Source organism: Vidua macroura, chromosome 19 (assembly GCF_024509145.1).
Source record: "Vidua macroura isolate BioBank_ID:100142 chromosome 19, ASM2450914v1, whole genome shotgun sequence".
NCBI classification, from domain to species: domain Eukaryota; kingdom Metazoa; phylum Chordata; class Aves; order Passeriformes; family Viduidae; genus Vidua; species Vidua macroura.
Genome location: NC_071589.1, coordinates 1,151,008 through 1,164,203, shown reverse-complemented (window position 1 = coordinate 1,164,203; position 13,196 = coordinate 1,151,008). Strand labels below are relative to the sequence as shown.

Sequence of the window (13,196 nt, the reverse complement as noted above, 5' to 3'; positions counted from 1 at the left end):
GTGTTCAGGCAGTGCCACATTATCCCACAGCCCTTCCCTTGGGAATGGTGCTCAGTCTGGGCCCAGGGGAACGGGCACTGCTGGGGCCATCCCAGCCTCTGCTGCTGGCCCTGATGGGGAGGGACACATCAGCTGGGGACGTGTTGGAAGCGTCCAGCTGAGCCTTCCAGGGGATTTTTGCTTCCTTAGAGCAGCTGGAAGGAGTTTCCTGTGCACAGGAGCCGGGCTGGGGCCCTTCCAGGGCTGCTCCATCCCCTCCTGGGCTGCTCCATCCCTTCCCTTCCTGGGGCTGTGCCCATGTCCTGCCCCTGTCCTGGGGGCCCTGGCCCCACACTGACACCCCGGGCAGCCCACCCCGTTCCTCTGGAGCTCCTGCTGGAGCCTCACACCCCCCAGCCCAGCGGGGTCACCCTCCCCATGGCTGTCCCCCCTCCTGCCCCATTCCTGCCCTCCCTTCTTCCCTCCCTCCCTCCCACCTGTCCGGGGCTCCCCCTGGTCCCAGACCCAGCCAAAAGCTCCCACCCTGGACTCCAGCTCCTGCAGCTCCCTGGCCTTTCCTGCCCAGCTCCAGGGCAGGTCCTGCACACCAAGACCCCAAAATAGGGGATGTAACTGCTCAGGCAGGGCCCAGCCCCTGTGCCACAGCACCGAGTGGCAGCAGCAGAGCTCAGAGTTTCTTTGTGCCCCAGCTGGATCCTGCCAGTGGCATTCAGAGGCAAAGGCTCAGCTCAGACCAAGCCATTGATGCTGTATTTAGGTCAAAATAAAAGGAAAAAAAAATTAAAAAGCAAGCAAACAGAACAGGAAGAAGGGAAAAGGCAGCTTCCAGTCATATCTCGTTTATTAAGGTCTATGCCAGCCTCGGGAGAGCTCTTCCAGTAAGTAAACAGAGCAGGCGGCCGCATCTATAATGAATAAATTTATTGTCTTACAAAAATCATTGTCTAGAAATATGGGTATACAAGAAAACAAGATATTTGCAGTCAGACGCCTGGTGGTCAACAGCCAGTTTGATTAAAAATATCCAAACACACACAACAAAACCTTTGCGACAGATGTTAAAGCTTTTAACCAAAAAGGGAAATCCATGGGTTTTGAGCATGTGGCAGAGGAAGTTTCCTAGTTAACACTGATTCATTGTCACTAATATCAATAATACCACTTGGACTAGAGAGGTACATGATATGAAGCACAGTCAAAATTAATACATTAAATCATTGTTATATAGGCAAATTATATATGTAACGTTGTCTTAGTACTGTAGTGTCTAAGGCACTTTCTGTAATGTCAGTTTTCAGCTATTTAAACAAAAAGAACGCTAACTACTCACTGTAATACTGCTCAAAATAAAAAAAAAAAAACCAACAACAAAACAACAACAACAACAACAAAAAAAAAAAGGATTCACATCCACTGGCATGTTAACTGTAGGCAGGCAACATCCATCCATCCAGGGCGGGAGCCCCGGCCCCACAGGACCCCGGGGGTCCCGGAGCCTCCCACGGCCTCACGTTAATAAATTAGTCTTGCCTGTGCTGTGTGTTTATTTCCCACTGGTGCTCACATTATCCCAGCCCGGAGCCTGCAGGGCTCTGAGCTCTCCGGGCTGCGCAGGGGACGGGGACCCACCTCGGTGTGCCTGGACTGCATGGACACGAACGGATGGAGCGGGCGCTGAGAACACTTCAAACGGGACTGCAGGATAAAAACGGACACTACTCACTCATCCCTACACTTCCCTCTAACACTTCCCAAGGCCGTTTTTCACAGTTCACTCAGGGGTTGTGTGCGGATCACAACAATTGGGAGAAAAGAAAGAAACGGGAGCGGTTTGGTCTTCACTGAGCCGAGAGGCTGCGCCCAGCCCGGAGCCTGAAGGATGCTGCTGGACACAAGGCATGCACAGCCACGGCAAGGGGTCTGTCCTGGCCCCCCACCCGCTGGGAATGACGCTTCTGGATTGATAAAAAAAAGTTTCATCCTTCACATGATGCTTTATAAAATGGCTTTACAATGAGTATCTGGAAAAGAGATGCACTGAACAGAGACGATCCCGGTTGTTTACTATATATAAAAAAGCAGTTGTACCTATATCTGAAGCAGGGTACAGTGTGGTGAGGCTGGAGAGCCTTAAGACATGGTTGACCTATGATAAGGAACCTTGTAGCACATGCCGAGGGTCGTAAGGCAGCTTTCCGGCCACAAGGCAGTTCCGAGGGCAGGGCAGGGCGCTCGCAGCGCTCCCGCCGGGGCTGGAAAGGTCTCTGCATGCAGGCGGGGCCGGGCGCTACTCGGCGGGGGCGGCCGGAGCCTCGTTCACGTCGCTGCCTTTGCTCTCGGCGTCGTCGTCCGAGAGCTCCAGCGAGGCGCCCTCGATGTGCAGCTGCCGCCGCCCCGAGCGGCTCGAGGAGAAGGTGATGGGTCCCCCCCTCCTGCGAACGAGAGCAGCGCTGGGAGAGGCTCCCGCACCGCCCGGGAGCACGGCAGGAGCTGGGAGGATCTTAAAGCTCAGCCCACTCCACCCCTGCCATGGCAGGGACACCTCCCACTGCCCCAGGCTGCTCCCAGCCCTGTCCAGCCTGGCCTTGGGCACTGCCAGGGATCCAGGGGCAGCCACAGCTGCTCTGGGCACTTGTGCCAGGGCCTGCCCACCCTGCCAGGGAAGGACTCCTTCCCAATATGCCATCCATCCCTGCAGCTGTCAGGAATATCCCTGTGGAACATCTGGCAGCTTCCGTGTTCTCACCACCAGGCTCCATTTTGAGCCAGCCCCTGATCCCAGCAGCTCCCCAGCTGGATGTTCCCCAGGCATGGTGCCCCACGTGGGCTCGGAAGGGCTCGGGTCAATCCCAGTCCCAGTGTTCCAGGGGCACTGACCTTAGCCTGTTTTTGAGGGTGCTGACCTCCCTGCTCAGCCCCTCGTTGGCCTCCGTGGCGTCGTCCAGCTCGCGCTGCAGCTTGCGCCGCGACGCGTTGGCGCGCGTGGCCTCCTCCTCCGCCTCCTCCAGCTGCCGCTTCAGCTGCTTCATCCTGGCGTTGGCCTTCTCCATCTGCAACCAAGCCAGCACTCGGGGTCACCCCACAGCTGCAGCCCTGACCGGGGATGAGCACAGCCTCGTGCCGGCTCCAGCCTGGAGCCCCGAACGCCGCGGAGCCTGGGAGAGCAGGGTGGGAACAGCCCATCCCAGCAGAGCTCACACACAGACACACACAGGGAGAATCCCTGCTGCTTCAATCACCACTCCAGATTCCCTTTCCATTACAGTTCCTCTCCACAAGCCCTTCCCAGCCAAGGAGGTTCCACTGGGCCCCCACCCACCTGCTCCTTGTACTGGTCCGCGTGGCGCCGCTCGTCCTCCACCTGCATGAAGACCTCCTTCAGCTTCTTCTCCGTGCGGCGCACCAGCTTGTTGGCAGCTGCTCTTTCCCTGCAACAGCCCAAAGCCCTCGTTGGTCCCGCTGCCTGAGGGCTGGGAACACGAGATCTGCCCCCCCTGAAGTGTTAACTGGAACAGAGCTCTGAACGTGCCAGACACAGCAATGCAACTGATGCATGTGCCAGGGGCTGCCTGGGATGCAGGGATGCAGCTCTCAGAGCACAAAGCCTTAGCCCTGGGGCAGCGTGAGCATGAGACAAAGAGGTGCCTTCACAAGGAGATTGGACAGAGCAGCTTTAAAGCTGCTGCTGAACCAGTAACACAATCCTGCTGCAGAGCCCAGAGCACAGAAAGGATGGAGGTGGTGATAGGACAAGCCCCACCTGCAAACAGGGGGAGGAACCAGCTAAAAAAGTGAATTTTAAGAATAGGATTGCAAGGACAGATGGATAATTCCCTGCAGAAAGACTTCTGGAGAGCACAGGATTCATCTCAAGCTGTCCCACATAAGCTGTTCCTCTAACCAAGCAACCAGGGGACATTACACCTTGTCCTAGGAAATTCCTGCAGCACCTTGTGGCTCTGGGACACCGACACCTTGCAGAGTTCATGCAGCTGGTAGGAAGCAAATCCATTCTGGAACTCCCAGCCCCAGTTACTCTACAGCTGCCTTGTTAAAGTTTATCCCTTGAACAGGAGTCTCCAGACAGTAAACCCAAGGCCCTTCGGAAACGTCCAGCATGGAACTTTCAGCCGTTCAACCCCCACAGGCAACCAGGTCTTTTCCCCTTACTTGGCTTCCTGCTCGAGCTGTTCTTCAAGCTGTGCAATCTTGGCTTCTAGAGTAGAAATGGTTGCCTTGAATTTGGACTTGACAGAGCCCTCCAGTTCCTGCAGCTTGGCCTTGAGCTCCTTGTTCTGCCTCTCCAGCTGCTGCCGTGCGTTCTCGCTCTTCTGGGCCGCGCTGCGCTCGCCGGCCAGCTCCGAGTTGAGCGTGTCCACCTGCAGGGAGGGGACAGGGTCACTCAGTGCCACCAGAGCCTCCGTGCACGTCACACCCAGCAGCAGCTGCCCCGGGGCTCACCCACCTGCAGCGTGGTCTTTCGGAAGCGCTCGTTGAGCAGCTCCATGTTGCTCTGCTCCTCCTCCAGCTCCTCCTCCAGCTGGGCGATCCGAGCCTCCAGCCGGCGCTTCTCGTCCAGCAGCGCTGACCTGCACGGGGAAGGGAAGGGGTCAGGGCGTGTCCAGAGCCAACAGAGCTCCTGGGGAGGCCACTCAGCTCAGGGCATCTCCTGAGCTGGAGGGGACCCCAGGGATCCAGCTCCTGTCCCTGCACAGACACCCCAACACTTCCACCCTGGCAGCGCTGTCCAAACGCTCCTGGAGCTCTGGCAGTGCCCATTCCCTGGGGAGCCTGGGCGGTGCCCAGCACCCTCTGGGGAAGGACCTTTCCCTGACCTCCATCCTGCCCCTCCCTGGCCCAGCTCAGGCCGTTCCCTGCCCAGGCACAGCCTGACTCACTTCCCAGAGGCGCTGTTGGCGATCTCGTCTGCCAGCTCGTCGCGCTCCTGCTCCGCGTGCCGCCGGGCGCGCTCCGACGCCGCGAACTCCTGCCAGGGTGGGAAACAGTCAGGGCAGCCCCAGGAGCCCCTGGGAGATGCTGTGAACTGGGATATCCCAGGGGTTTTACGGGTAAAGCAGCAGGACACATCAGCTGGATGTTCCCTCCCTGCCCTGGGACTGCAGTGGAGTTACTTCTCTCTCTCCCTGAAGCCTTCCCCACCCAAAGCAAAGGGGAAAAACCTGTGAAGATCAGTAACCCCCAAGCCCTCAGCAGCAGGAGAAACCACTGTGCCCCATGCTCTGATAGACACAGTCAGTGAAAAGTAGGTGCTAAATTAAGCAAATGTTTTAGGTTCTCACAGAGCTCTCAGCATGAAGACAAGAAGAGAATAAAAATTAAAAAGCTTCAGCACAAGAGCACACACAGCACTGAACCTCAGATTATACATCTGCATTAAGTGGCAGAAACACTCAAGCATCTCCTAAGGACAATGAAATGCTCTCCGAGTGCCACACTGAGGTCTGAAGGCCACCCAAGTCCACCTGGAGAAGCCCCAGGCAGTACCAGGTTATCTGTGAAGGCTCCAAGGGAAGTGTGGTGAGTCTGGCAAGCCTTGCCCTGCAGCTGAAGCAGACAGGACAGGCACAGGGACACGGCAGTGTCTGACCCTGTGGCAGATGAGAGATGCTGCAAGACTTGGGGCTCTCACACAAATTGCCAACAGTGAGGGCAAACAGGCCCATTAGAGAAAGGGCTGAGAGGGCAGAGGGGTAAACCTCCACACACACAAAGGGGCCACTGGAGCACCAGAGAGGGAATGGTAAATACATAAACCCTAACAACCCATTTCAGTGCTGCACCTCTCAGACACCCCAGAACCCCCCAGCACACCCAGCAAAAACGTGTTTCAGCAGCAGTAAAGCTTCCCTGCTATCCAGGAAGTCCAGACTCCTACAAAGCTGTAAGGACTCACTGACAGCCTGGAGCAGGGGATCCAGAGTTCTCCTGGCTCCCATTTCTCTGTTCAACTCACTACATTGCTTTTTACTTTTTTTACCCTCTCATCTTTGCTTTACTCTAAACAAGAGAAACAAATCTCTTGGATTTCCATCTCACCTCTTGCAGCTGGAGTATTTCTGCTTCGAGACTTTTGAGCTTCTTCTCACTCTCTTTGGACTGGGCAAAGATCTCATCCCTGGATGCTCGGGCCTCTTCCAGCTCCCGCTGGTAATCCTTCATCTGAGCCTGCAGGTGGAGAGCAGGGTGAGGAGCAGCCAGGCTGCATCAGGACAATCACAAGACCCATTCCAGCTCTGAAGCATTTCAGCCCCTTTGTTCTCCCAAAGTGGCTTCATTCCACTTAAAGGCATTTCCAGTTCTTTTGTATTGTAAAATTTCATTTCTTCATCTTTCCACCCCTCAATGCCTGGTCAGAAATATCACAATCCCAGACTTGAAGCATTCCACAGAACTATAGAGTGGAATCTTAGAATGACCTGAGCTGGAAGGGCCCTTAATTATCATCAGTGCCACCCCTGCCATGGGCAGGGACACCTTCCACTATCCCAGGTTGCTCCAAGTCCTGTCCAAAGTGGCCTTGGACACTGCCAGCAATGTGGAAAGTGGTTTTGTGGGAGAGGAGTTTGGAACAAGATTAGCTTCAGGGTCCCTTCCAACCCAAACCATTCTGTGATTCTGTAAAGTGAGGAGTTTTGCCTGGAGGATAAATCCAGGTTGGACTCTCAGGCCCAGCCTTAAGTCTGACTCTCCTCCTGCCTTCAGCTGCAGCTGCGCTGGATGGAAGCAGCCCCTGGGCAGCTCCCAGGACAGAACCCAGCTCCCAGATCAGCTGTGCCTACCTGGAGCTTCCTGAGCTGTTTGATGGCTTCATCCCGAGCCTTGTTTGCAGCCTCTATCTGCCCCTCCAGGTCCTTCAGGTCCATCTCCAGCTTCTTCTTGGCGGCCACGGCCAGCGCGCGCTGCTTGCGCTCGTCCTCCAGCTCGGCCTCCAGCTCCCGCACCTGGGCCAGCAGGGCAGCATCAGGGCCAGGCCTGGCAGGGCAGGGCCAGCCTGGCACCCCAGGGGCCTGCCCGGGCCACGGGCACCTCCCCGTGGCAATGGCAGCTAAGGGGAAGGCAGGGGCAAGGCGGGATCCCAAAGGGAAGCAGAGATCTCTGCACTGAGCACAAGGGAAGCCCCAGGAAAGAGCTCAGCTCCTGGAGCATTTCCATTTCAGCCTCCTGCCCACCACTGCCATCCCCCACAGGGGATGGCTCCAGGGCAGGTGGAGCTAACTCTGATGGAAAATAAGAAGCAGAATCACCTCGTTGTCTCAAGAAAACAATGAAACCATTCCCTTTGAACAGCCCCTTACTGGCACTTACACACCAACAACTTCTTTTTCCAAAATAAAACAACACAAGAGTGTGTGAACAGCCAGGCAACATGCAAAATCAAACTGAGCCAGAAATGCCACAGGTTACCAACATGAAAGGAGATTTTGTTTTGAAGCAAATCTCCCTCCCAGTGCAAGGTCAGGAGCTCTTGTCCAGTTCAGATAACAGCAACTTTGTCCTGCAGTGACCTTCCAAACCCTGCAGGCCAGGTTTACTCCTAAGATATCTCTACACTGGTGATTCTCAGCTTTTGTTTTCTTGGGATAAATCTTGAAATATTGGCTGGTTTGTTCTTGAACACTTAATGTTCATTTAGAACCAAACATGATCCTCTAAAGGCATTTCTTGAGGCTCTTCTGGATCTCTGTGTTCCCAGAATTCTCAGGTCTGGCAAACCTGGAAGCTCTGCCATGATTTGCATTTAGGAAACTGTTCACTTAATTTAAAAGTCTTATTTCAGCATCCATGGATTTGTTCCTGGACATCAAATAGGATGGGCTTGAAAATGCAAGTGAGATATCCCTGTCCTGGGAATGCACCCAGGCAGCAAGAGCCAAACCTCGTGGAGTGGCTTTGGAGGCCACCAGCACCACCTGACACTGCCTGGGGACAGTGGCCAGCCCTCAGCCAGAACTACTTTGTAAAAATGCTATGGTTTGGGGTTTCCATTGGATGGAATCTTTAAGCAAAGGGGGTTATCTTTCTGGTAGCACAGGGGCCCAGAATTCTGGCCAAAGCCCTTCCTCCCCTCCTGACTACACCACAAAGTAAAACACACGTACTTGTTTCACCAGCATCCTCTTCTTCTCCTCGTTCTGTTCATCTCTGGCTTGCAGATCTCTGTCAAACTGGGCCTTCATGGCCTGCATGTTCACCTCCAGGCGGAGTTTGGCATCTTCTGTGGCCTGCAGTTCATCTTCCAGCTCCTCCAGCTGAGTCCTCATCTCCTCCACCTGCTGCTCCAGGGTTCTCTTGGACTTCTCCAGCTCGTGGACCTACGGCACAAACTCTGATCAGAGCCTGTCCTCGAGCAGCAGCTCTGAGAGCAGGGCAGGTCAGTGACTGCCCAGAGGCCCCACGGTGCCAGGGCAGACCCACTCCCCTACCCAGGCTGGCAGAAGGGGAGCTCTGGTTCTTGGGTAAAGATGAGGGGCTGGTGACACAGCAAAGACCATCAGGGAAGGGCAGGGGGCCTTTGCTGCTGCCTCAGCTGGGTGCAGGAGGGAGGACACTGAAGGGTCACACTTCTGCTCTGCCTTTGGTTCAACCATGTCCTGCAGGCCAGCTTGACCAGAGGTAACAGAAATGCTCATTATCCCTCATTTGCACACAATAAATATACCCAGCAACACAGAAATGGGGAAGTGGCTGCCCTGATCTGTCACAGCTGCAGCACATAACCAGCTCTCTCTGACTCCAGTCCCACCTCCATTGACCCAAAAGTATAAAAGTGGTATCTGGGATCTCCACGAGGGTGTGAACACAGCTTCTGAAGAAGCTAACAATTATTCTGAGCATTAATTCCTCCAGTATTCTGGGTGAACTTCAGAGAGTTCTGTTCTGGTGCACAGACCCTTCTCCAGCCAGGGAGAAGGGAATAACCCTGTCATTCCCAGCCTGTAACAAACAGCTGTGGAACCATACTCACATTTTTGCCCACATCATCTTTGGAGCTCATCAAGTCCTCCATATCTGCACGCAGCTGCTTGTTCTGCCTCTCAAATTCCTCCTTGGCTTCCAGGGCCTCCTCCAGGGCCCGGGCCAGGGACAGGGCTTTGGTTTCCTTCTCCCTCGCCTCTGCCTCAGCACGGTCTCGCTCCTCTGCATACCTGGCAGAAATGTTCTTTTCTTCTGCCAGCATCTGGACATAAGAAACAATTAATCCATCTCCTAAGCTCCACAAGCAGGTCCTTCCTGCCTCAGGTGTTTCACTCAGGAAGTGGCTCATGCTCTAAGTTTAACTGGCCTTCAGGAGCTGTCTGGTCCCTCAGTCGTGATCAAAGTGCCAGAAGAGAGCAGCTAGAGCTGCTCTGGGATGAGAGGGGGAAAGCAAGCTACTCAGCAAGACTCAAGCTTCACATGATTCCCATCTTTCACTCTTCAGATCCTTTTTTAGTCTACCTTGAGGGACCACAATAAAACTCTAAGGTTTTTGTTCCAGCATAATTCTCTTTTTCTACGTGAAGAGCTGATCACCTGATCTAACAAGCCTCAGGGGTGGCAGGTGGCTCAGAGAACTGGGAGTGGCAAGTTGCTCCTGACAAAGGCCAGCTGCTCACAGATTTATCAATAACCACAGCCCACCAATCAGACCCTTCTCTATCCCAAGCTCAGCATTTAAAGATGCCATTTAAAAATCCTGAAAACCCAGGAAGGTGACGGGAGACTGGAGTACCTGATCAAACTTCTTCTGCTTTTTCTCCAGGTTGGAGACGATCTGGCGCTGGTGATCCAGATCCACCATCAGGTCATCCAGCTCCTGCTGCAAGCGGTTCTTGGTCTTCTCCAGCTTGTCATAGGCCAGAGCCTTCTCCTCCAGGCGCTGGCTTAGGGACTCCATGTCCTTCAACAACTTCTTCTTAGTCTCCTCCAGGCCTTCAATGGTTCCCAAGTCATCGTCCACCTTCTTCTTGGCCTCAGCCAACTGAAATTCAGCAAGAGGGAGTGAAGTCCCTGAGAGCATCAGTGGAGGGAGGAAAGGCACAGGGGCATGGGGGCACAGGGGCATGGGGGCACAGGGGCACGGGGGCACGGGGGCACAGGGGGCACAGGGGCACGGGGCACAGGGGCATGGGGGCACAGGGGGCACAGGGGCACGGGGCACAGGGGCATGGGGGCACAGGGGGCACAGGGGCACGGGGCACAGGGGCATGGGGGCACAGGGGGCACAGGGGCACAGGGGCACAGGGGCATGGGGGCACAGGGGCATGGGGGCACGGGGCACAGGGGCATGGGGGCACGGGGGCACGGGGGCACAGGGGCACGGGGGCACGGGGCACAGGGGCATGGGGGCACAGGGGCACAGGGCAGAAGCAGAAGCAGTTACTGCAGGCTAAGGGAACACACAAGCTGGCAGTTCTCAGGCTCTCTGCCCACCACAGTTCAGGGAACACAGCATTACTGTGTGGAAACTCGATTCCAAAACCTGCTCCGGCAACCCGTGGAAGTTCCACCGTGTGTTCCCCCAAGCTCTGGGACCCCACTTTGGGACAGCTCCTCACACAAGTGCTGCCACTCACAGCACCCTACCTGGGCCTGCAAGGCCAGCATCTGCTTCTCCAGGTTCTTCCTGGCCTCCTCCTCCTCCTCCTGCTGCTCTTGCAGGTTGTTCTTCTCCTCTTCCAGCTGCCTTATCCTGCTGCTGAGGTTGAGCTTCTGGCGGGTTTCCTCCTGGAGCAGCTCCTGGGACACAGGCATGGGCAGGGCTGAGTGTGCTCTGAAACCCCCCCAGCTCCACATGGGGACTTCCAGGTTTACTTTTCCCTCAGGTTTTGGGACAAGGACATGCTTTATGAAGACATCTGTTACTTGGGTTTTCAAAAAGCCCCTGACCATTCATTTTGGGCACACTTAAACCTTCATAAAGCAGATTTCTGGTCAGAGTCTGTTCTAGAAATTAAGGGATGACACTTTCCCATCTTTCAAGGGACTAGCACAGAACTCACCTTCAAAATGTATTTTTTCTTTTTTTCAGACAAGCACAGTGCACCTATTTAAAACCACCTGGGAAGAACATGGAGCAGCAAATCCTGCAATGGCTGCATGCTTCCAGGTTTTCTGCATTGTTTAAATATAAAAGTCACTTTAAAGGTGGAAACTTCTGTCATAACAAAGTAATGGAAGGTGTAACCCCCATCCTGCTCCCTACAAACCCCTCCAGATGTTGTTAACGTTATTCAGAGTTAAGTGGTCACCATTAGAACTTTAATACAGGCAAGATAAAATATATTGAAGTGATGAATATCTGCAGAAAGCTGCATTTTCTTAATTAAGAACCAAGACCTGACAGTTTGAACTTCAGCTGTAAGAATTTGAAGCTGTCAGTAGAAGACTGTTGTTCCTCATATATCCCAAGGATGTTGACATTAAACTCTGCCTGGAAAGGGTTGTTGGTTTTTTTTTTTTTTGATTTTTACCTCCCTCAGAGACAAAGACATAAAACAGAACTACCAACTATCAGGTAGTGAAGCTCAGATAATGAAAACTTGGGTCCCCATGTAGCTGAGCCATCCCAATCCATCCCATTTCACTGGGCTGAACAGGAAATCCAGCTTCTACCCAGGGGCCTTCCCCAGGCATGAATGAAAATGTGTTTTCTGTTAGCAGTCAGCATTTCCCTGAGGAGCAGAGCTCCAGTGCCAAGCTCAGCTCTGCTGCACACACACCTGTGTATCCTGAAGCTGGGATTCCAAACTGGCTGCATCCTTGGCAAACTTGATGCCTTTCTTCTCTGCTTCCTCCAGCAGACTGGAGACATTGTCCAGCTCATTCTGCAAAGCAAGCAGCCCAAAAGGTGAGAGCACAGCCCAAATCCCACTGGGGCTGGAACTGCACAGCCCAGAACCTCAGCAAATTCCAGGTACAGAGCCCAACAGAGACAGACAGCAAGCTAAAACCACTGAGGTCTGGCTACAAAACGGAAGCTGAATGTCAGTCCTGAAGTGCATAACAAAACCAGAGCTAGGCTATTGAGCTCTGATATTTAGCACTTTGCTCTGATCCCTGCATTCACACTTCAATGCTGTTTTTAATTCTAGGACCATATATTTCATGCAAGCATTAATTCAGGGATCACCAGGGTGGCAGCTAAAGCATCACTGCAAGAGAAAAGGTTACTGCTAGGTGCCAGCTTATTATTTTGGGCTACAGTACTTTTCCATCCAGTGAGAGACAGCCTGAGAGCTTCCCCACAGAGAGCTGGGCCATTCCCTTTTGGAAGTGCTGGGTTTGCCATGCTGTGGTTCAGAAGTCAGCCACGGCTGTGTTTTGCCTGTTTGCTGCATTTCCCTGTGCTTGCAACCCCTCCCTGCCAGGCTCCCAGCTTGGAGCACCAAAGTAAACCTGTGGCCACCATCAATTTTTGCTCATCCCTATGGAAAAGCTCAGCCCAGTGTACTCAATTCCACAGCCAAGCCAAAACCTGCATCCAGCTGGCCTGTGCAGAGCTCCCTGCAGGATCTGCTCTCCAGGATGGAAGGCACATGCTCCAAAGCCACTGGAACTCTCACACAGCCCAGGACATTCAGGATTGATGCCACAGCACCACTCTGAGGCCTCCCAGGTCCATGAGAGCCCTTGCTGAGGTCACCTCCCACATCAGCCACAGGCCATTTCTGCACATGGTTACAACTTGGAGTTCCTTGCCCGTTTTCCAGGATTTTAGGACTTCCAGAGCCTTACCTGCAGCTTGTTTGCCTTCTCAGCCAGCTCCACCCTCAGCCTCTCCCCTTCTGACACCTTTGCAGTCAGCTCCTGCACCTGAGCATCGAGTTTCTTCCTCTTGTGCTCAGACTCTGCCTTGACCTGCTGCAGCACCTTCACCTCACAGGCCAGCTCCTTGTTGTCAGACTCCAAGCCTTGCTTGTTCTTTTCAAGGTTGGCTTTGAACTGGGGAAGACAAAGGGCAAGAAGTTCAACTCTCTGTTGCAGGTGGATGTTTTCTGCAGGTTTCCGTGCTCAGAGAGAAGCCGCGTGCTGAGCAGGATGTGAGCAGGCAGAGTTTGGGAAGCTGCTGTGGAACATCCTGTGTGTGTGCCAGGTAAGGACTGGGGGAATCACGGGGTTCTCTCCCCCAGGCAGGAGTGGGGAGCAGCAGGGGCAGGATCTGGGATGGCAGCACTGGAAATGACTGCTTTGGT

General features: G+C 54.1%; 1 protein-coding gene across 2 annotated transcripts in view; it reads right to left on the bottom strand.

Moving 5' to 3' along the window:
- Positions 1–823: 823 nt before the first annotated feature.
- The window catches only part of MYH10 (myosin heavy chain 10), an 86,218-nt gene continuing 73,845 nt past the window's right edge, over positions 824–13,196 (bottom strand). For both annotated transcript variants that reach the window (XM_053994909.1, XM_053994908.1), the window contains 14 exons: positions 12,739–12,945; positions 11,724–11,828; positions 10,588–10,740; positions 9,734–9,982; positions 8,987–9,199; positions 8,121–8,333; positions 6,801–6,962; positions 6,058–6,186; positions 4,899–4,987; positions 4,466–4,589; positions 4,171–4,379; positions 3,320–3,428; positions 2,878–3,050; positions 824–2,432 (listed from right to left, as the gene is read on the bottom strand). In XM_053994909.1, coding sequence (XP_053850884.1) covers positions 2,288–2,432; positions 2,878–3,050; positions 3,320–3,428; positions 4,171–4,379; positions 4,466–4,589; positions 4,899–4,987; positions 6,058–6,186; positions 6,801–6,962; positions 8,121–8,333; positions 8,987–9,199; positions 9,734–9,982; positions 10,588–10,740; positions 11,724–11,828; positions 12,739–12,945 — 2,280 coding nt within the window. In that variant the 3' untranslated portion in view covers positions 824–2,287. The remainder of the gene's footprint in view (positions 2,433–2,877; positions 3,051–3,319; positions 3,429–4,170; positions 4,380–4,465; positions 4,590–4,898; positions 4,988–6,057; positions 6,187–6,800; positions 6,963–8,120; positions 8,334–8,986; positions 9,200–9,733; positions 9,983–10,587; positions 10,741–11,723; positions 11,829–12,738; positions 12,946–13,196) is intronic.